General features: G+C 48.3%; 1 protein-coding gene and 1 long non-coding RNA gene across 5 annotated transcripts in view; one reads left to right on the forward strand and one right to left on the reverse strand.

The window, feature by feature from the left end:
• Positions 1-3,394: 3,394 nt before the first annotated feature.
• LOC311531783 lies at positions 3,395-14,027 on the reverse strand. The gene is made up of 6 exons (XR_014714279.1): positions 13,647-14,027; positions 11,231-11,296; positions 7,355-7,463; positions 6,750-6,810; positions 6,324-6,425; positions 3,395-5,418 (listed from the first exon to the last, which is right to left on the reverse strand). It is a non-coding gene; the product is annotated as an uncharacterized lncRNA (long non-coding RNA).
• Positions 14,028-21,283: 7,256 nt separating this feature from the next.
• Positions 21,284-23,718, forward strand: part of LOC311531561 (uncharacterized protein) — a 41,172-nt gene continuing 38,737 nt past the window's right edge. For all 4 annotated transcript variants that reach the window (XM_084649028.1, XM_084649029.1, XM_084649030.1 and 1 more), the window contains exons 1-2: positions 21,284-21,409; positions 23,296-23,382. In XM_084649028.1, the coding sequence (XP_084505154.1) occupies positions 21,344-21,409; positions 23,296-23,382 (153 nt within the window). In that variant the 5' untranslated portion in view covers positions 21,284-21,343. The remainder of the gene's footprint in view (positions 21,410-23,295; positions 23,383-23,718) is intronic.

A 23,718-nucleotide genomic window follows, 5' to 3' on the forward strand; every position in this document is an offset into this window, starting at 1 on the left:
ACCCTGTCTGTGATTTCTCTCACTGTGCCTGCCCCAAATGCTGAAACACAACCAGGAACACCATTCCACTGGAACGTAATTGTCCTTTGCACCAGACACTGCATGTGAGGTGGGTTGTGGTGGTGAGGGGGAATGTAATAGAATAGAATATTCAAACAATAGAAATGTTTGTATGGCAGGAAGTGAAGACTTCAGAGAGATGTGTTCCCCGCCTGCAGTGCTGGGGGAGGGAGAATCGGGGGGTTGGGTACAGTAGTGGGGAGGGGGCCAAGTGGGAGTGGAAGGACGCAGAGGGGAGTGGCTGGAGTGGTATGCCCACACAGGGCTGGTGGGGCGCAGCTGATGTGTGTGCATGAGTGGCAGGACAGCTGGCTCAGTATGCGTATTGCAGGGCATGGTGTCTACAGAGGCCTAAATGATTACTACCTGTTACTAACAACATATCTTTTTCCTGTTCAAAACAACTAGAAAATAAACATTCAGTGGCAAAGAACTATGTTAACACAGAATTAAGTTTGCTCAGTGGTAGGTCGTCCCCTTGCAGAATACTGAGTTAAGCAAAACTCAAACTTCTGAAAACCAGGAAATGCACAGTTAAGGTTGCCCATGCAACCTTAATTCTGCCCTCTTTCAGCAATGCTCCAATACAGCCCATTAACATACACACCTTCACTCTGCCAGCCCCAGAGTTGCTGAAATGTACAAGCTCTTCAGCTCCTTTTGCAGCCCATTCACTCTCACCCACAGGATTCCATCGAATGTTACTAAAGGACAAAAAGGAGAGGGGAAGAAAGGTTGCCAACATTATGTCTTGTTCCCCTGGAGCTTGCAGTAGCCAATGAGAATAATTTGCACGCACTCCAGGTGCGGTCAGTGTGTTAGGTGTACCTATGCTAAATGGTGCAGGCAGTAGTTGGGCCTGCTTGATAAAGGTGTGTTTGTAATCTGAGAACATGTGTGGATTACTTTGAGGTGTGTGACAGAGCTGTGATTATCAGATGAGGAGATCTACATATTGCACCCTCCAATGTGTGTGAGCAAAGGGAAGAACTGTATATGTGCCTTCAGGCTCCAATATACATCACATCAGTGCAGAATTGTGTACATTATATAATGACCAGGGCACAGGGGTTTTATTATCAAGGGTATTGGCAATGTGAACTGGGTTATTAGAGCAGTCGAAACATTTATTATCTGCCTACAGTCCAGGTAAAGTGAGTGTGGTTGGTATCAGGTGTAGCTGTACTGGATGGTGGGGACAGTGGTTAGATCAGCTACTCCTGGGGGAATTCTGCACCACTGCACATGCACGGAATTCATTTTCCTTGCAGATTTCTTTGCTTCCCCGCAGAAAAATGAGTTTCTGACAGGGAAGCAAAGGGAAGCTGCAAGAGCAGTCATGCACCACTCCCTAGCTGTGCAGGTACATCATTTCAGGCACCCAGAGCAGTCGTGGAGAAGTAAATCACTTCAGGGCTGGGGACACCTCAGCCAGTGACTCCTACCCTAGTCCCAGCTGGGCTGGAGGCAGGAGAGGACAGAACTTCCTCTTCTCCTGCAAGGAGTGGCTGGGGCTGTGTCAGATCCACCCCCAGAAACCTCCCCCAGCTGCAGGAAGCTTAGCATCCTCCCCTGCTTCCTGCCCCCATCGCGCCTCAGCTGTGGGGGGAGGGGTCACTGAGTCTGTGTCCCCGGGGTGAGGGGGAGGAAGGCTTCAGGGTGATCTCTCACCTTTGTGCAGCCAGTGGCCTCTGCTCCAGTACCTGGTGACTCAGACCCATGTCTCTGTAGGGCTGTGGCAGAGTCCACAGGAAGACTAAGTTCTTTCACAGTCCATTGTCTTTGCTAATGGGCCATCAGCCATGTCTGGCTTTTCTATTGTTGTATCTGAAGGACTAGTTATGGGTGGCACCCAAAGTAGCACATTTGAAATATAGATGCACATTTGAAATATAGATCAATGGTCAATATTTTTGCATCTGAAGAAGTGAGGTTTTTACCCACGAAAGCTTATGCTCAAATAAATCAATTACTCTTTAAGGTGCCACCGGACTCCTTACTGTTTTTATGGTCAATATTCCTAACTTCAGATACAGAAATGATACAGGCATACAAATTGGATAATCACATTCAGTAAATCATAACCTTTCCAATGATCTCTTACATGAGCCATCTTGCATAAAGTATCAGAGGGGTAGCCGTGTTAGTCTGTATCCACAAAAACAAGGAGTCCGGTGTCACCTTAAAGATTAACAAATTTATTTGGGCATAAGCTTTCGTGGGTAAAAACCCACTTCTTCAGATGCATGGAGTGAAAATTACGGCTGCAGGCATTATTATACTGACACCTGAAGAGAAGGGAGTTACCTCACAAGTGGAGAAACAGTGTTGACAGGGCCGATTCAGTCAGGGTGGATGTGGTCCACTCCCAATATTTGATGAGGAGGTGTCAATACCAAGAGTGGGAAAGTTGCTTAAAGTATATCTCAGTTATATCATATCCATATCATAAGCATGTTTTCATAAAGAATATGACAGGTTTCAGAGTAACAGCCGTGTTAGTCTGTATTCGCAAAAAGAAAAGGAGGACTTGTGGCACCTTAGAGACTAACCAATTTATTTGAGCATAATCTTTCGTGAGCTACAGCTTACTTCATCGGATGCATACTGTGGAAAGTACACAAACCATGAAAAAATGGGTGTTTACCACTACAAAAGGTTTTCTCTCCTCCCACCCCACTCTCCTGTTGGTAATAGCTTATCTAAAGTGATCATTGTAAGGAGAGTGATCACTTTAGATAAGCTATTACCAACAGGAGAGTGGGTTGGGGGCGGGGGGGAGAAAACCTGGATTTGTGCTGGAAATGGCCCAACTTGATTATCATACACATTGTAAGGAGAGTGATCACTTTAGATAAGCTATTACTAGCAGGAGAGTGGGGTGGGGGGAGAGAAAACCTTTTGTAGTGGTTGTCAAGGTTCCTCCCCCACTCTGAACTCTAGGGTACAGATGTGGGGACCTGCATGAAAACCTCCTAAGCTTACTTTTACCAGCTTAGGTTAAAACTTCCAAGGTACAAATTAATTTTATCCTTTGCCCTTGGAATATCCACTGCCACCACCAAACTCTAACTGGGTTTACTGGGAAACGTAGTTTGGACACGTCTTTCCCCCCAAAATCCTCCCAACCCTTGCACCCCACTTCCTGGGAAAGGTTTGGTAAAAATCCTCACCAATTTGCATAGGTGACCACAGACCCAAACCCTTGGATCTGAGAACAATGAAAAAGCATTCAGTTTTCTTACAAGAAGACTTTTAATAGAAATAGAAGTAAATAGAAGTAAAGGAATCACCTCTGTAAAATCAGGATGGTAGATACCTTACAGGGTAATTAGATTCAAAACATAGAGAATCCCTCTAGGCAAAACCTTAAGTTACAGAAAAAGACACACAGACAGGAATAGTCATTCTATTCAGCACAGTTCTTTTCTCAGCCATTTAAAGAAATCATAAGCTAACACATACCTAGCTAGATTACTTACTACAAGTTCTAAGACTCCATTCCTGGTCTATCCCCGGCAAAAGCAGCATACCAACAGACACAGACCCTTTGTTTCTCTCCCTCCTCCCAGCTTTTGAAAGTATCTTGTCTCCTCGTTGGTCATTTTGGTCAGGTGCCAGCGAGGTTACCTTTAGCTTCTTAACCCTTTACAGGTGAGAGGATTTTTCCTCTGGCCAGGAGGGATTTTAAAGGGGTTTACCCTTCCCTTTATATTTATGACAGTGGTGAAAAAAAATTTTTCATGGTTTGTGTGTATAAAAAGATCTTCTGTACTTTCCACAGTGTGCATCCGATGAAGTGAGCTGTAGCTCACGAAAGCTTATGCTCAAATAAATTGGTTAGTCTCTAAGGTGCCACAAGTACTCCTTTTCTTTTTATAAAGAATATGGAGTGTTTGCCTCCAGCTACAGAGCCCATGGAATCCACACCCATCACAGCAGTCTTTCTCGCTGCTGACAGACCCCTGAACAGCCTGAGCCACATTAAAAAAATTGTTACCCAGAGGAATTTGTGTAGGATTCTGAGGGACTGCAGCAATGGTTAATTCAGCTTGCAAATCCTCAGTTTCTATGTGCGCTTTAGCCAAAGCATAAGGATTTTGTGACCACCAACTAACAAAAGCTCTGCCATCTGTCCTGGCAGTGTGTCTTTCTCCTGACCTGGGTCTCTCCTGACCACCGAGATTTCTGCACCAGTATCTCTCCATGCAGGGAGCTCCTTGCCATTTATTCTGACAGCCCTGTGCTTACTGCCTGGCTGTGCCGTGGCAACCTTTACAAATCCTGTATAATAAGTGGCAACTGCCTGAGGTGCCTCTGTGCTCTGGGTAGCAGCATTTCCATGAGTTGCCTGCTACCTATTCCCACTCAGCACAGGGCATTTATTCCTCAGGTGCTCAGTGGAATTATAATGATAGGACCTCCTGGGCTCTTCTGATTTTACAGGAGATTTGGGAAAAGGACTGGAGGAGTGAACCTGGAGAGGTGAGTGTCCACCCTCCCATCCGCTCTCCTTCTTCCCGGGGTAAAATGAGGACCTTGCTCCCACCAAACTTTAACCCCTCTGCCTGTGATTTATTCCTACTAGGTGCTTGGGATTTCTCAAATTTATCTGCAAAAGTGGCAAGTTCTTTGACCATCTCTACCTTTTTATCCCATAAACACTGTTTCACATCATCACTAGACATATTCAGGAACTGTTCCTGAGCGACCAAATCACACATTCCTTCAAATACCTTTTCCCCTGACCCACTTATCCAGTAGATCTGTCATTTGGTTCACATAAGCCACATTACTTAATCTAGCCCCTCTCTTAAAGCTTTTAAATGTTACTCTATAAATTTCAGGTGTAATCTGAAACCGTTTTAAAGCCCATGTCCTTAAATTTACTGTAATTGGAAGCATCTCCAATTGGCATCTTATTGAATATGTCCCAAGCTCTCCCAGTCAACTTTGCAACCAAAGTGGTCTTCTTTAGATCGTCAGGAATCACATGGAGCATACACAGCCTCTCAACAGTGATGAAGTATTCAACAATGTCCCCAGATTCACTATATGCTGGACACAACTGCTCCCACCTGTGGATTTTTGGAGAGGTGGAGCCCCCTGGTGGGGGGTTCTGTCTCCTCCACTCCATGATGACCAGTTCATGCTTCATTTCTTTGTCTTTCAGTTCCAGGACTATCTCGTGGTCAGCTTTCTGTCTGGCTGCTTCTGTGTCAATTTCCATCTGTTTTAATTCCATCCATCTCTTATGCATTCAGTCATTTTCTTCTGCTTGCAACCTGTGGCGCTCCAACTTTTTGGTAACTTTGCTTTCACTCATTTTGCTGTTTTTCCTGTCCCTACTTCTCTTGCCTGGAATAAGCAAACAGAAAATAACAAACCAGTAACCACTTTGTCTGTTCTCTAGCCAACACCGTTAAAACTCACTTAAAATCACCTCTAGTGTCTAAGGGCAATAAGCTGGGTACGTTATCCTGCTTGACATTTGGAAAGATGAGAGTTCCAGTTGATGAACCTGCCAGTTAATAACTGCTGCTGGAAATATTAGACAGATTTAACTAATTAGGCCTTTGGAGAATTTATAAGGGGAATCCAGAAAGTTTGTAAATTGGGATTTTGCAGAAAAGTACAGGGCAAGTACAGGCCTGTATAGCCTTGGGCAAGTCACATCACCTGCTGTGCCTCCAGTTTCTCCTTTCAACTTTCCCCTCCTCTGGTCCAGGGGTAGCAAAGTGTGACAAGGGGGGATACCTCTGGCACAATTTGCTATGAATGTGACAGGGCATCACCCCAGAGCACCGCTTGAGAAAGTTCAGCGGCAACAAACCTTTATGGATGATTGATGCCCTGTCACACTTTTCAGAGTAACAGCCGTGTTCGCCTGTCTTTGCAAAAAGAAAAGGAGGACTTGTGGCACCTCAGAGACTAACCAATTTATTTGAGCATGAGCTTTCGTGAGCATAAGCTCACTACATCGGATGCGTATTTTCCACTGAATGTATCCGATGCAGTGAGCTGTAGCTCACGAAAGCTCATGCTCAAATAAATTGGTTAGTCTCTAAGGTGCCACAAGTACTCCTCTTCTTTTATAGATACAGTTATTAACACTTTTTTCTTTACTGAAATGTACAGTAATGTTACACCTCATTACCTCTCATTTATATTTCAGCTGTATTATTTGAAGAAAACCAAAATACTCCTCTTAACAAAATCATTCTACAATGTACATTTCAGTTAAATATCTGAGCTATGCATACTTGTTGCATCTGTACTCTTTCTTCTCATCAGTCAAGTTTCCTTCATTGGTTCCCTCGGGAAGGCAGGGCATGTACCCACCTCTTATGAGAGGCGCACTGCATCTTTGATAAGTAATAGATGAGAAAACAAAATCACAAAACTAACAATGGTACAGATAATTTCAATTAACTGGTAAAATTTACAAAATAATATTCCTTGAAAATATCATCATTACTCAAGATATGCCTATCAGCAGTGGTGGAAATACTCGCTACAGTGGAATTATTACAAAAATCCTGATTCTTAGGCAAGTTATTACTTTGGGTCAATATACAACTGGCTACATCTTCAGCCATGAGTTTATTTTTGTACTTCAAATAATCATATTCTCATTTATCTGCTCCAACATATGGTGTGTGTTTCTCATACCATTTTGTGTTTCTTACCATCATTATTTCATTTTGCAAGTCACATAACTGCAGTATAAGCAGCAGTCCTCCATGCTCTCTGGAAAAAAAAATCAATAAAATGTAGTCAAATGGTGATTACATTGTAACCAAAACTGTAAATAGAAATCTTGATTTGTTCATTAGTGTCAATTACTCCAAATAATTAATTGGTTTGCAAATACTTTTTTTGGTGGGCATATTTTAAATTATATTTGGAGCCACAGTCTGTTTCTCCAAATGTTGGTTTACTGCTGGTGGATATAATGCTATCCAAATAGATTTCACTGCTTTATCAATAGCAACCATTCACTCCCGCCACATTTGTAACACTACTTAAAATGACTTTATTCCATGCTTTCTGTTATCTTCCCATATACTATGGGCTCGCTAAGTATATGTAACAAAGTTATTACTTGAGTCTTTCATTAAAATAATTGTTATTTTTCTTCTAAAAAGTAGTTAAAGCCTCTTGTGTGGTTTCTACAGTACAGATGTCTTTATGCTATAAATATGTTTCTGCAAACTAATAACACTTCTAATTAGAAAAAACATCATAATCATGCATCATTAACAATTAATATTGAACATCTGGCATTGAATACCTTTTAGGATTAGTGGTCCACAGTTGTGCCCATCTCTTTGTCTTTTGTGTTCCACTATTTTGGTTTTCCAATCCACTGTGAGTTTCCAGTTCCTTGGTAGAGGACAGACCTGAAATTTGAAGGGACTGTACCGGAGCCGACTGTATAAGAGGGAACCTCATCAGATTTCTTTTGGCCCAATCCTCCAATTTGTCTAGGTCACTCTGGACCCTATCTCTACCCTCCATCATATCTATCTCTCCCCCCATCTTAGTGTCATCTGCAAACTTGCTGAGGGACAATTAATCCCATCATCCAGATCATTAATAAAGATGTTGAACAAAACCGGCCCCAGGACCAACCCCTGGGGCACTCTGCTTGATTCTGGCTGCCAACTAGACATAGAGCTGTTGAACACTACCTGTTGAGTCCGACAATCTAGCCAGCTTTCTATCCACCTTATAGTCCATTCATCCAGCCCATACGTCTTTAACTTGCTGGCAAAAATACTGTGTGAGACCGTATCAAAAGCTTTGCTAAAGTCAAGATATATCACATCCACCGCTTTCCCCATATCCACAGAGCCAGTTATCTCATCATAGAAGGCAATCAGGTTGGTCAGAAATGACTTGCCCTTGGTGAATCCATGTTGACTGTTCACCTTCCTCTCCTCCAAGTGCTTTAAAATGGATTCCTTGAGGACCTGCTTTGCCGGGGATTGAAGTGAGACTGTAGTTCCCAGGGTTGTCTTTTTTCTCTTTCTAAAATATGGGCACTATATTTGCCTTTTTCTAATCGTCCAGGATCTCCCGCGATCGCCACGAATTTTCAAAGATAATGGCCAATGGCTCAGCAATTACATCAGCCAACTCCCTCAGCACCCTTGGATGCATTAGATCTGGACCCATGAATTTATGCATGTCCAGCTTTTCTAAATAGTCCTTAATCTGTTCTTTCACCACTGAGGCCTGCTCACCTCCTCCCCATGCTGTGTTACCCAGTGCAGCAGTCTGGGAGCTGCCCTTGTCTGTGAAGATCAAGGCAAAAAAAGCATTGAGTCACTTCAGCTTTTTCCACATCCTCTGTCACTAAGTTGCCTCCCCCATCCAGTAAGCGTCCCACACTTTCCCTGACCTTCTTCTTGTTGCTAACATACCTGTAGAAACCCTTCTTGTTACCTTTTACATCCCTGGCTAGCTGCAACTCCAGGTGTGCCTTGGCCTTCCTGATTACACCCCTGCATGCTCTAGCAATATACTCCTCCCTAGTCATCTGTCCAAATTTCCACTTCTTGTAAGCTTTCTTTTTGTGTTTAAGCTCATCGAAGATTTCACTGTTAAGCCAAGCTGGTCGCCTGCCATATTTGCTATTCTTTCTGGACTTTGGGATGGTTTGTTCCTGTGCCCTCAATAAGGCTTCTTTAAAATACAGCCAGCTCTCCTGGACTCCTTGCCCCCTCATATTAGCCTTCCAGGGGATCCTGCCCATCAGTTCCCTAAGTGAGTCTAAGTCTGCTTTTCTGACTTTTAGGGTCCGTATTTTTGCTACTCTCCTTTCTTCCTTTTCTCAGGATCCTGAACTCAACCATCCCATGGTCACTGCTGCCTAGGTTGCCACCCACTTCTACTTCCCCTACCAATTCTTCCCTGTTTGTGAGCAGCAGATCAAGAGGAGCATGGCCCCCTAGTCAGTTCCTCCAGCACTTGTACCAGGAAGTTGTCCCCCAGCACTCTCCAAACACTTCCTGGTTTGTCGCTGTATTGCTCTTCCAGCAGATGTCAGGGTGATTGAAGTCCCTCATTAGAACGAGGGCCTGTGATCTGGAGACTTCAGTTAGTTGTCCAGAGAAAGCCTCATCTACCTCACCCTTCTGATCCGGTGGTCAAAAGCACACGCCCACCACGACATCACCCTTGTTGCTCTCACCTCTAAACTTAACCCAAAGACTCTCAACAGGCTCTTCTCCTGTTTCAAACTGGAGCTCTGACCAATCATACCACTCTCTTACATACAGTGCAGCTCCTCCATCTTTCCTCCCATGCCTGTCATTCCTGAACAATTTATACTCATCCATGACAGTGCTCCAGTCATGTGAACTGCCCCACCAAGTTTCTGTTGTTCCAATCACATCATAGTTCTTTGATTGGGCCAGGACTTCCAATTCTTCCTGCTTGTTTCCCAGGCTTCTTGCGTTCGTGTACATGTATCTAAGAAAACTAGCCAATTGTTCTACTTTCTCAGTATGAATCAGGAGGCTTCCCGTCTTGTACCCTCCTCCGTGTGTTTCCTCCCAGTATCCCACTCTCCCATTTACCTCTGGGCTTAGGTCACCATCCCCTGGCGAACCTAGTTTAAAGCCCTCCTCACTAGGTTAGCAAGCCTGCCTGCCAAGATGCTCTTCCCTCCCTTCGTTAGGTAGATCCCATCTCTTCCTAGCAATCCCTCTTCCCGGAACAACATCCTATGGTCGAAAAATCCAAAGCCCTCTCTCCAACACCACCTATGTAACCACGCCTTCACCTCCACAATTCGACAGTCCCTACCTGGGCCTTTTCCTTCAACAGGGAATATGGACGAGAACACGACTTGTGCCTCATACTCCTTTATCCTTCTTCCCAGAGCCACATAGTCCGCAGTGATCCGCTCAAGGTCATTCTTGGCCATATCATTGGTGCCCTCGTGGAGAAGTAGGAAGGGGTAGAGGTCCAAGGTCTTTATCAGTCTTGGCAAACAGTCCATCACATCCTGGATTCTAGCTCCAGGCAAGCAGCACACTTCTCGAGTCTCCCGGACTGATCGGCAGATGGATGACTCTGTCCCCCTTAGGAGGGAGACCCCGACTACCACCACCCGTCTCCTCCTCTTGGGAGTCGTGGTCATGGAACCCCCATCCATAGGACAGTGCATCCCAGGCCTTCCGGCTGATGGGGTCTCTTTCTGCTCCCTTCCCTCAGAGGGCTCTTCCAAACCCTTCTCCGCAGTAGTAGCTGTGGAGAGCGCCTCAGAACAGTTTTGCACCTCTATCTGCATTGGGGGTACATCTTTCTTCTTCTGGAGGCCACATGCTGGCAATACTCTTCCCCGTTCTGCACCATACTTTCTGATTCCACAGCATGTTTTGCTTCCAGAACCAAACACCGACTTCTATCCAGAAAATCTTCATTTTCTCTGATGCAATGCAGGGTTGATACCTGGTTCTCTCGTCCTCTAACCTTCTCTTCCAATATGCAGACCAGCTTGCACTTTGTATAGATGAATTCGCCTCTGACCTCTGGGAGAAAGACAAACATGGCACAATCTGAGCAGGTCACAACAGCTGATCGCTCACTAGCCATGTCTTCCTTCTAAGAGGCTCCTCGGGTGTTGTATGTACTGCTCACCAGAGCCGGAAAGGCAGAAACACTCTGGGCGAACTCCCCGGCAAACTCCCTCTGTTTGCCTGTCCTCTGTTCGCTGCTCACTTGGTTCACAACTGGCTGCCTTTTTATAAGGCTGCTGGCTCGAAGCAGGTGGCCCGGCTCACAGCCTTCCCTCCAATCAACCACTCAAGGCCCACCTGGAACATTGCACTCCCAATTCACGCTTTTCAATCAAACACCAACACGGTCAAACAGTCACACTATTCAAACAAACAGCACACTTGAATTCAACAGTGCAGACGATATTATTTATTTTTACATTGCCAACAGAATGAGTCTTCAAACTAGTGTTTTATTTCCTAAACTGCAGTCCTCAGAATTTCAAGACTTACATTACAGTTCAATTTTCATGTATTAACGTTATTAAAAACCCACAATACAGGAAATTATATCACTGGTACACAGGTGTATTTGAATCCTATGTAATAATACATTAAGTACAGACAATCCCAAAGTATAACAGTGGAAAACATCTTACCACAATAACCCAAGGATTTGGTGTGTTGAATGGAAGCACTTATAGAGCACGTTGCAGAATTCCACTCTGTAATCATTGAGAAAAGAATTAAAAATGCAGTTATACTTGCCTGTGAAGCAAAGTGTGGATTACGTTGTATTTCCCAATTTCAGGACATGCTTACTATTACTCATTCCTCCAACATAGCCTTGTTTCTGCTGTTTCTTAAGACTGTGCATAACTGCCTTTCTGAAAATGGGATTTGCCCATGTTGGGCAGGAAAGCGTGTTAACATTTACCTTCTCTAGTTTCATTCATCTTGCTCTGCCTGACAGAATGCTAGTGGCAACTAATGACGAGAGGGCTTGTACCTGTTGACACTCAAGCAAGTTGTTAGTGTGGCACACAAAAAAACAACAATTTTCGTAATTCATAAGAAAAAAGGCACGGAAGGGATCCGGAAGGGAAAAAGCTAATGTACTCAATGCTTTTTTTGCCTCTGTTTTCACTAACAAGGTCAGCTCCCAGACTGCTGCGCTGGGCATCACAAAATGGGGAAGAGATGGCCAGCCCTCTGTGGAGATAGAGGCGGTTAGGGACTATTTAGAAAAGCTGGACGTGCACAAGTCCATGGGGCCGGATGAGTTGCATCCGAGAGTGCTGAAGGAATTGGCGGCTGTGATTGCAGAGCCATTGGCCATTATCTTTGAAAACTCGTGGCGAACCGGGGAAGTCCCGGATGACTGGAAAAAGGCTAATGTAGTGCCAATCTTTAAAAAAGGGAAGAAGGAGGATCCTGGGAACTACAGGCCAGTCAGCCTCACCTCAGTCCCTGGAAAAATCATGGAGCAGGTCCTCAAAGAATCAGTCCTGAAGCACTTGCATGAGAGGAAAGTGATCAGGAACAGCCAGCATGGATTCACCAAGGGAAGGTCATGCCTGACTAATCTAATCGCCTTTTATGATGAGATTACTGGTTCTGTGGATGAAGGGAAAGCAGTGGATGTATTGTTTCTTGACTTTAGCAAAGCTTTTGACACGGTCTCCCACAGTATTCTTGTCAGCAAGTTAAGGAAGTATGGGCTGGATGAATGCACTACAAGGTGGGTAGAAAGCTGGCTAGATTGTCGGGCTCAACGGGTAGTGATCAATGGCTCCATGTCTAGTTGGCAGCCGGTATCAAGTGGAGTGCCCCAAGGGTCGGTCCTGGGGCCGGTTTTGTTCAATATCTTCATAAATGATCTGGAGGATGGTGTGGATTGCACTCTCAGCAAATTTGTGGAGGATACTAAACTGGGAGGAGTGGTAGATACGCTGGAGGGGAGGGATAGGATACAGAAGGACCTAGACAAATTGGAGGATTGGGCCAAAATAAATCTGATGAGGTTCAATAAGGATAAGTGCAGGGTCCTGCACTTAGGACGAAAGAACCCAATGCACAGCTACAGACTAGGGACCGAATGGCTAGGCAGCAGTTCTGCGGAAAAGGACCTAGGGGTGACAGTGGACGAGAAGCTGGATATGAGTCAGCAGTGTGTCCTTGTTGCCAAGAAGGCCAATGGCATTTTGGGATGTATAAGTAGGGGCATAGCGAGCAGGTCGAGGGACGTGATCGTTCCCCTCTATTCGACATTGGTGAGGCCTCATCTGGAGTACTGTGTCCAGTTTTGGGCCCCACACTTCAAGAAGGATGTGGATAAATTGGAGAGAGTCCAGCGAAGGGCAACAAAAATGATTAGGGGTCTGGAACACATGACTTATGAGGAGAGGCTGAGGGAGCTGGGATTGTTTAGCCTGCAGAAGAGAAGAATGAGGGGGGATTTGATAGCTGCTTTCAACTACCTGAAAGGGGGTTCCAAAGAGGATGGCTCTAGACTGTTCTCAATGGTAGCAGATGACAGGACAAGGAGTAATGGTCTCAAGTTGCAGTGGGGGAGGTTTAGATTGGATATTAGGAAAAACTTTTTCACTAAGAGGGTGGTGAAACACTGGAATGCGTTACCTAGGAAGGTGGTAGAATCTCCTTCCTTAAAGGTTTTTAAGGTCAGGCTTGACAAAGCCCTGGCTGGGATGATTTAACTGGGAATTGGTCCTGCTTCGAGCAGGGGGTTGGACTAGATGACCTTCTGGGGTCCCTTCCAACCCTGATATTCTATGATTCTATGATTCCTTACTGTTCCAAAAAACCTATGTAAGTCCGTTTACAAAACTTATGTTTTTAAGACCCCATGTGCTCTGTTGTACTTACTTTAAAAACTGACTAAGCAATGCATATACTTGTGTTGATGTCATGGCCCCACTGAACTGTATATCAAAACTAATGTGGCCCTATACATATCATGGATTGTATCTCAGGTATATGCCTCAAATTACTTCTGAGTACAGGTTTGGCAGCAGTAAGTACAGTGAGATGCAGCAATTAGAGGTTTGTACTCACAATTCCAGGCTATGTGGAGTTAAACATGTCTTAGCACATATTCATCTGATGGTTTGATTATTGATATAATTGATATTTCCATGTAGCATCACAATAAGTGGCCGACCTTTCCACTTGTTTTCTTGACCACACAACACAAATACGCATCAATAACCTACAACAGGTGTTGAAAGAATAGTTAACATTTCAAAAACATCTGAGGAATCAATCCAGTCACCTTCCATGCAGAAGCAGATTTACCATGAAACAAACTGTGTGGTGGCACGGGGCCACCAATGACAGGGGCCCCCCCAAAATGCAGGACAAATCTCATCTGACAGCCTGCCCCCGAGTCCCAGCCAGCAATGCAGCAGGGCTCAGGCAGGCAGGCTGTCTGCATTCCGTGACCGGTGGCCCCACGCCACTCACAGAAGCAGCTGGTTGCTGGCATGTCTCTGCGTGCCCCTGGCCAGGGGGAGGCGGCTCCGCGCACTGCCCCCGCCCCAGGCAGCACATGGAGACACACTGCCCCCCACCCCACTAGGGGTGCACAGAGACATGCCAGCAGCAGGGCTAAGGCGGCTGGCTCCCTGACTGCTCTGCCTCCATCCCTCCGTGCCACGCCGCTCCCAGAAACGGCTAGCATGTCCCTGCGGCCCCTGAGGGGGTGGGGGTGTCTCCGCACGTTGCTCCTGTCCTGGGCACCGACTCCGCAGCTCCCATTGGCCGGGAACTGTGGCCAGTGGGAGCTGTGGTGGCTGTGTCTGCGGGCAGCAGTGCACAAAGACACTGCCCCCCGCCTAGGAGCCGCTGCCAGAAGGGAGTGCCGGTCACTTTGGGAGCCACGCCACCCAAGGTTAACACTACCTCGACTCCTCCTGCACCCCAACCCCCTGCCCCAGCCCAGAGCCTGCACCCAAGCTTCCTCCCAGAGCCTGCGCCCCTCACCCCTCCCACACCCCAACCCCTGCGCCAACCCAGAGCCCCCACTAACTCTAAATCTGCCACTGCTTCCATGTTTACAGCTATTTCAATTTACCTCCTCACCCAGCCATCTTCCTAGCATCAGGTTACAAAATGAAGTGTCATACAAACCCATTTTTCTTACTTTGGCCTCCAGTCTCTGTGGGTAAGTACAAATCTTACTAGAAAATAAAAATTAACGGATATTACATGTATGGTAACACAATTACTTTTTCCTCTGTTTGACCATCATGAATGCTGCCATTCTTATCCAGAAACTTTTAACATGCTTCATAAATGGAAGTTTGTTAACAAACGGTTTAAAAGTAAATGTGTGGCAAGCATTATCTTTGAGAAACCATTCTTTGTCTTCACCATCCCCCATAAGCATGTCATCAACATCACTTGGATCACTGCTTGCAACTTCTGCCACTACACACTCCTCTTCTTCCATGCCTGTGACCTCCCCCTTGATCACTTGGCTGTCATGAGGCTGGCGAGATACATTGCCTCCCGTCTCTCCAATCTCTTCTGAGACAAGTGTTTTCTCACTATCACCCATTTCCATGTTTTCCTGTGATCTGTTTTCAGGGCCTAATGTTGGAGGCTCTTTAAATAGTTTTAAGAGGGAGATACTGTACATAGATCCTAAAAGTTTCCCTGAGATAGTTTCCAATTTAACTCTTTTACCCTGGACAGTGGTCACTTTGTATGGTCCACAGTAGGTAGGTTGCAGCGGCCCTCCCTTTCTTGTTTTCCTTCTCGCATTCAGTAACATGACACTGTCCCCAACCTCCAATGTTAGTTTCCCACGTGTATGAGTCCTACTTCTGGTATGTCGTATTTGTGGTTTTTCTTGTGCTTTAGAAATATTACTAAAAGCCAGTTCAATGTCAGCATCATTTCTACATTTCAAACGTAGGCTGCACTCATCGTAGTGTTCTTCACTGAGCTCCTCGGAATCTGTTGGCTTTGTAAACAAATGGAGAAGGAGTTATGTTTGTAAAATGAACAGTCACAGAATAACATGTGCATCTGAAAGCTGTTGGTTGTTAAAGACACTTACCATGTAATTGTCTGAGACTTGGTCTGGGAATGTTGCTTCAAAGCCATAAGTAGTCGAAAGGGTGACATTTTGGTTGTTGTGTTTGGTTTTGATTGCAAATAAAATGTCACCAAGAAATTCCTCCCAGTGTCATCAACCAACTTCTGCAATGATCTTTAACAAATGGTGATGGATTATTTGTGGGGGGAGGGGAAAGGACTGTGTTTACTGAGAGAAATTCTATGGAATCCAAAAGGCGTAAGGAGGAGGCCAGCCTAGTGCACTGGTATGATTACTTTTTCTTGAAATGCATGAAAAGTGGACTTGCAATGTATTAAAATAACTTTGAAGATTTTGAAGCAATTTACAGCTTCTGTCATAGTTCATTTTCCTTGCTATTAGTACTATAATTTTCCCAGCCCTAAAAATACCTTGTGATGGATTTGTTTGTGTTTTCAGCCAATCCATTGGTTTGTGGGTGGTATGGGCTGGTGAAGCTATGTTGTATTCCCAGTTTTTTTGCAAAGCTCCAGGTTACACTGAAAGAAAATAAGTTATGCCATAAACTTTCCTTTGGACAGGTTTGGTAAAAAGAAACCAAAGAATAAAATGTTATAGCAGCCCTGATGGGGTGACCAGCAGTAATCCTTGCCAAAGTTGAGTGGAAGTTCATAGTAATTAATCAGCAAAAATGCCCATAAAGAAAAACTCACTAGGGCAATGAAGCCCATGTTCACCATCAGCTATCTGTGACTGAATGTGTGGTTGAAGACATAGTCAAAAACAACTTCAGAAATAAGTATTTACCTCATTATTGAATTCTGATCCACAATCTGTCAGTATACGCTGTGGACATCCAAAGTGCGTTATAATTTTGTACATTTTGTGTGCCACCACAGATGCCGACTTATTTATATCTTGGGGTTGTAGATGTGTGTTCATTATGTTTTGAAGGCCAAAACTATAAATGGGTTCAACAAAGAATTAGATCAGTTTCTCAGGATAGGTGCCTCAGCTATGAGCTGAGATAATCAGGGATGCATCCCCATGCTCTGGGTGTCCCTAAACCTCTGACTGTCAGATGCTGGGACTGGACAATGGGATTGGCACTATATTTGCCCTTTTCCAGTCTTCTGGAATCTCTCCCACCTTCCATGACTTTTCAAAGATAATCGCTAATGGCTCAGATATCTCCTCAGTCAGCTCCTTGAGTATTCTAGGATGCATTTCATCAGGCCCTGGTGACTTGAAGACATCTAATTTGTCTAAGTAATTTTTAACTTGTTCTTTCCCTATTTTAGCCTCTGATCCTACCTCATTGTCACTGGCATTCACTATGTTAGACGTCCAATCGCCACCAACCTTCTTGTTGAAAACCGAAACAAAGAAGTCATTATGCACCTCTGCCATTTCCACATTTTTTGTTATTGTTTCTCCCCCCCCCCCCCGACCCTGCATTGTGTAATGGGCCTATGCTTTCCTTGGTCTTCCTCTTGCTTCTAATGTATCTGTAGAATATTTTCTTGTTACCCTTTATGTCTCTAGCTAGTTTGATCTTGTTTTGTGCCTTGGCCTTTCTAATTTTGTCCCTACATACTTGTGTTATTTGTTTATATTCATCCTTTGTCATTTGACCTAGTTTCCACTTTTTGTAGGACTCTGTTTTGATTTTTGGATCATTGAAGATCTCCTGGTTAAGCCAGGGTGCTCTCTTGCCATACTTACTATCTTTCCTATGCAGTGGGATAGTTTGCTCTTGTGCCCTTAATAATGTCTCTTTGAAAAACTGCCAACTGTCTCCAATTGTTTTTCCCCTTAGACTTGCTTTCCATGGAACTTACCGACCAACTCCCTGAGTTTGCTAAAGTCTGCCTTCTTGAAATCCAGTGTCTTTACTTTGCTGTTCTCCCTCCCACCATTCCTTAGAATCATGAACTCTACCATTTCATAATCACTTTCACTCAAGATGCCTTCCACTTTCAAATTTTCAACCAGTTCTTCCCTGTTTGTCAAAATCAAATCTAGAACAGCCTCTCCTCTAGTAGCTTTCTGCACCTTCTGAAATAAAAAATTGTCTTCAATATATTCCAATAACTTGTTGGATAATCTGTGCCCTGCTGGGTTGTTTTCCCAAGAGATGCCTAGGTAGTTGAAGTCCCCCATCACCACCAAGTCCTGGGCTTTGGAGGATTTTGTTAGTTGTTTAAAAAAAACCCTCATCCACCTCTTCTTCTCTTAGGTAGTCTGTAGTAGATCACCCTTGTAGATCCCCACCCTTGGTTTTTTACCCCTTTTATCCTTATGCAGAGACTTTCAAGAAGTCTGTCTCCTATTTCCATCTCCACCTCAGTCCAAGTGTATACATTTTTAATACACAAGGCAACACCTCCTCCCTTTTTCCCCTGCCTGTCCTTCCTGAGCAAGCTGTACCCTTCTATACCAATATTCCAGTCATGCATATTATCTCACCAAGTCTCTGTGATGCCATGTCATAGTTGTGTTTATTTACTACCATTTCGAGTTCTTCCTGCTTATTCCCCATACTTCTCGCATTAGTATACAGACATCTAAGATACTGTTTTGATTCCCCCCCAGTTCTGTCTTGTCTCTCCTTTATCCCTGCTATAACAGCCCATGCTCCCCCCAAATTCTGACCCTTCTCCCAGGTCTCCATGTTTTTCACTTACCTGTGGGCTGTGGTCATCTGCCCCTGTTGAACCTAGTTTAAACCTTCTCACAAGGTTAGCTAGTCTGTATCCAAATATGCTCTTCTCCTTCCTCAATAGGTGGACCCCATCTCTGCTTAGCAGCCCTTCTTCCTGGAACAGCATCCCGTGGTCAAGAAAGCTGAAGCCCTCCTGGTGACACCTTCCTTGCAGCCAGGCATTCACCTCCAGGATGCATCTGTCTCTACTTGAGCCCCTACCCTTGACCAGAAGGATGGAAGAGAACAGCACCTGCACCCCCAACTCCTTCACCCTCCCTCCCGTAAACCTGTGATATAAAAAGAAAAATTTAGAATTAAAAATTCCCAATGAGACGTCATGGGAAATGCTCTACTAGGAACGCAGGTGGCATTGCTCAAACACCTAGCAACTATTTACTCAGAAATATTTCCCATGATTATTTGCTATTAAAAGATAAATTGAACAGCACAGTGAGATCCATCTGCACTAGGGTAACAAAGGTCAATGATGAAGTGCTAAAAGTAATGAGTAATAAAATTTTTAAAAGAAGGAGCAAAAAGTATATTTAAAATGGATTACAAGAAGGGAGTGCCATTCAAGGAATGGCAGCAGCAGATACGTAAGACAAATGTCTGAACTGCTAGGAGACTTTCTTCAGACATGTAAACTGATAAGGGATTCTTTAAATACTCAAAATGTGTGACACAGCTTTTGGAGGTATATGTAGAACAGAGGTGGGCAAACTACGGCCCGTGGGCCACTTCCAGCCTACGGGACCATCCTGACCTTCCCTTGAGCTCCTGGCCAGGGAAGCTAGCCCCCGGCCCCTCCCCTGCTGTCCCCCCTCCCCCATAGCTATGCTGCCGTGCAGGCAGTGCGGCTGGCTCTGGCCGGGCAGCGCAGCTGCTAGTCCTGCCACTCTGAGTGGCACGGTAAGGGGGCAGGGAGCAGGATTGGATAAGGGGCAGAGGGTCCTGGGGGCAGTCAGGGGACAGGAAGCAGGGGGCAGTCGGATGGGGCAGAGGTTCTGTGGGGGGCGGTCAGGGAGCAGGGGGCTGTGGGATAGGCGTGGGAGTCCCGGGGGGCCTGTCGGGGGCAGGGGTGCGGATAGGAGTCGGGGCAGTCAGGGGACAGGGGGGGTTGGATGCGTCGGGGGTTCTGAGGGGGGTGCAGTCAGGGGGCGGGAAGTGGGAGGGGGCGGATAGGGGGCGGGGGCCAGGCTGATTATGAAGGCACAGCCTTCCCTACCTGGCCCTCCATACAGTTTCACAACTCCGATGTGGCCCTCGGGCCAAAAAGTTGTCCCCCCCGATGTAGAATATTTCATTGAATGAAGTCTCGGCAGCTCCTCAGTAGGTTGTAGCTGATAGAGAGTCGCTGCCTGTCCAGGCATTGGGATGCCCTGTGCCTTTACGGACACGGTCCTGGGAAGCTGAGCTGTCCTGTTGTGTGAGAGGGGAAATAAAAAAGCCCCTCTGCCCTCCCGTCCCTCCCTGGAATGGGGCTTTGCCCTCAGACCGTGCCTCCTCAACCCAGTTCGTAACCCTGGCTCCTGCCCCTTGTTCCTGATTTTGTGCCTCAGCCCCTCATCTTCCCCTGCCTCCAGCTGTCTGACCCCCTGCACAGTGAGTTTCTGCCCCCTGCACATCCCCCCACCCTGTGTAGGGGGACCAGACAGCAAGTGTGAAACATCGGGACAGGGGTGGAGGGTGATAGGAGTCTATATAAGAAAAAGACCCCAAAATTGGGACTGTCCCTATAAAATCGGGACATCTGGTCCCCCTACCCCTTTGTCCCCCGTTAGTCCCAGTGAATAGCAGGCAGCAGATTTTAAACCCAAGTTTAAGTGAGGGCAGAGCGAGGGCAGTGGCTTCCGCAGATGTTACCGAGCATGCTCAGTCCACCCAGGCCAAACAAGCAGCGGCACAGGTGTAGGGAGCCAGGCTGATGCTTCCTTAACAGGATACTGGTGGAGCCCAAATATGAACAGTTTCTATGCCCTGCTGCTGACAAGTAACGGTGACCATGGACCCACCCCCGAGGTGGCGCCATCTCAGCACTGGATGAAGTAACCCCTGGTGCAGAGCATTTGTCACGGGCTTTGGGGACCCTCCTGGTGAAATCAGCGATGGGAATGGGCAGGGTTAACACAGTAACAGGGTGATTCTCGGACGCCAGCCAGCAAGGCCCCGCGTACACCCTGAGCATCCTGTGTCCCTTCCAGGCCCTGTTGGTGGCAGGGAACGAGCACCTCTGCAGAGGCAGCTTCCCACCCCACCAGGTGGGTGAGGTCATTTCTTTTATCGGAGCAGCGTCTGCGGGGGAAGAGACAAGTTGGTCCGCTAAGAGGTATCACCTCCCCAACCTCGTCTCTCTAATACCCGGGACCCACAGGGCTCCAACTCCCACCTGGAGGCAGCCCTGTCTCAGGGCTCTCCCAAGCGTCACCCACTGACCCCTTGCCTGTGGAGGGGCTGACTCAGGGCAACGATTTCCCATCCCAACAAGGGCAGTCTGCTGCCGATAAAATGGCTGGGGAAATACCCCAAATGTGAGACGAATGGAAACGTGACCATCAGAGAGGAAATGGGGGGATCTGTGAGCAGAACCCCGAAGGGGTCAGTGAGGGGAGAAAGAAGAGGAGGACTTGTGGCATCTTAGAGACTAACCAATTTATTTGAGCATGAGCTTTCGTGGGCTACAGCTCACTTCATCGGATGCGTGCCGAGGGGAGAGAAAGGGGGAGCTAGAGGCGCGTATAGAGACTCACAGGGCGAGAAGGGACCGCCAGGGACATCTCTGCACTGCCTGGCGCAGGCGGCTGTTAGCAGCTGCAGGGCGGACCCAGCACAGGGCAGCGCCCCGGCTCCCTGGCACGGCGCGGGGCTCAGGGGGTTTCCCGGCCCGAGCAGCTCCCGTCACCGAGAGTCACAAGCACCCTGCCGGGGGCCCGCCGGGGGCAGGGCCAGGCCCGGGTAGGAGCCGCCCCTTCCTGTCCCCTTTGTGTTTGCAGCAGCGGAGCCATGGCCGGGGCCGGGAGCGCAGCGCGGAGGCTGCTGCAGCAGCCCCGCAGCCCGCGGAGCAGCGCGGTGGGCCCGGGGGCAGCGCGGAGCGGGCAGGGCCGAGAGGCGGAGACACGCGTGGGGCGGACACGCTCCTGCCGGGAGGGGCCGGGCCCGGCTGCCTGGTTCGCCCCTGCCCGGGTCCCCGAGCTCCCCGCAGCCGGAGAGGGGCTGCCGGGCGAGCGTCCCGGGCGGCGCGGAGCGGAGCAGAGCAGCCGCTGCGGCGGGGCCGGTGCGACCGAGCCTGGGAGGGGCCGGGCCAGGAGGGGCCCGGAGCGCTGCTCGGCTGCGGAGCTCGGGGCCCAGGCTGGGCCCAGGAACGGGGAGCTGGGGGCGGGGGGAGCTGGGGGCAGGGATGAGCTGCCAAAATCTTAACAACCGGTTCCCTCCTCCTCAGCCAACGGGGGGGGGGGTCATTGCCCCTCCGCCCCCCCCATTCCTGCCTCATCCAATACCCCACGCGTTCCTTGACCCCCCTCCCAGGACCCCTGCCCCATCCTCCCCTCTCGCCTGACTGCCCCCAGAACCGAGCAGGAGGGTCTCGTGGGCCACCGTAGTGGGTGCCCACCCCACCCCAAGAGCCGGGGGGTGTGGAGTCCCGGCGGTGCTTACCTGGGGCAGCTCCCAGGAAGCCTCCAGCAGGTCCCTCTGGCTCCTAGGGGCGGGGGAGCGTAGCTGGGGGGGGAGCAGGGGGAGCGGCCGCTCCCCCCACCATCACATCAAAAGTGGCGCCTTAGGCGCTGACTCCGTGGGTGCTCCGGGGCTGGAGCACCCACGGGGAAAATTTGGTGGGTGCAGAGCATGCACCGGCAGCTCCCTGTCCCACGCCCGGCCGCAGCTCACCTCCGCTCCGCCTCCTCCCCTGAACGCGCTGCCCCGCTCTGCCTCGCCGTGCCCCCCCCCCCCCGGCTTCCCGCGATTCAGCTGTTCGGCGGGAAGCTGGGGAGGGCTGAGAAGCTGGCGACGGCTTCCCGCTCAGGCCAAGGGTGGCGGAGGTGAGCTGGGGTGGGGAGTGGTTCCCCTGCGCCACCCCCCCCACCGGGTTACCTGCTGCGGCGCGGGCGGCCCTCCTCATGCCCCCCCGCCCCAGCTCATCTCCACTTCCCTGGGCCTGAGCGCGAAGCCACCGCCTGCTTCTCAGCCCGCCCCGGCTTCCCACACAAACAGCTGATTCGTGGGAAACCGCGGGGAGGGGGGCGCGGAGAAGCAGAGCGGGGCGGCGCGTTCAGGGGCGGAGGTGGAGCGGAGGTGAGCTGGGGCCGGGAGCTGCCAGTGGGTGCTCTGCATCCACCGAATTTTCCCCTTGGGTGCTCCAAGGCTGGAGCATCCATGGAAGTCGGCGCCTAAGGCGCCACTTTTGGCTAGTTACATTTAGAAGCCCTTTTAGAACCGGTTCTCTCTTGCGGAACAACCGGTTCTAAAAGGGCTTCTAAATTTAACAACCGGTTCTAGCGAACCGGTGCGAACCGGCTCCAGCTCACCACTGTCTGGGGGTCAGAGCCGGGCTGTGAGGAAGGGCTGGGGCTGTTTGGAGTGTGTCAGTGTGTGGGGATCAGAGCTGGGGATTGGGGGATATTGGGGGGGGGGTGTTTAGATCCAGCACTTGGGCAGGGTTGGGGGTGGCAGCTGGGGAAGTGGGGGGAATGTCTGAAGTTAATTGTTAGGGATGTGGGTGTGGCCGGGGGGATGTTCACCAAGGGGTCCTATGTTTTAGAGAGAAAACATGCTCCTCCTTTCACCAGCCCCTCTTGGATCTTCCTTGCTGTGGTTGAACTAGACCTGCCTGGAAAAAAACAGTCTAAGTGGATCCCAGGGACTCCGCTTCAGCATCTTCAGGGCAGGCTGGGCTTTGAAGTCTCGCAGTTGTGAGGCCATTTGTAGCAGTTTGTAACCCTCTCCCCTTCTTCTTCCAGATGGCACCAGAAGAGTGTCTGGCCCCTCTGCGAAAAGAGAGAGAAGTAGCCGAAGCCGAGGAGAAGCGGCAAAGTGAGGAGCTGCTGGTAAGTGCCCCCTGCCCCTCAGGTTTGCCTGGGCTCACAGTGCCCTGAGTGACATTGTGAACGCAGGGCCCGTCCTGCCAGAAAACCATCCCCACTGGAGCCCAGGGAGCATGCAGGGTCAGGCAGGTGAGTAACATGATGTCCTTGGGGTGCAAGAAGCTGCTGTGCAGGAAAGTGTGAGTCTGTGTGTCAACCCAGAGACCCTGCCCACAGGCTGTCTGGATGTTACAGCTCCTTTATAGCAGTTAGGGGAGATGGGGAGGAAGGAGATGAAACGTGGGCTGCAGAGATGGAGAGTTTGGCCCAGGGCAATCTGATGAGATTTTTGGGGAGAAA

The sequence above is a fragment of the Lepidochelys olivacea genome (assembly GCF_965140295.1).
Source record: "Lepidochelys olivacea isolate rLepOli2 genome assembly, chromosome: 15".
NCBI classification, from domain to species: domain Eukaryota; kingdom Metazoa; phylum Chordata; order Testudines; family Cheloniidae; genus Lepidochelys; species Lepidochelys olivacea.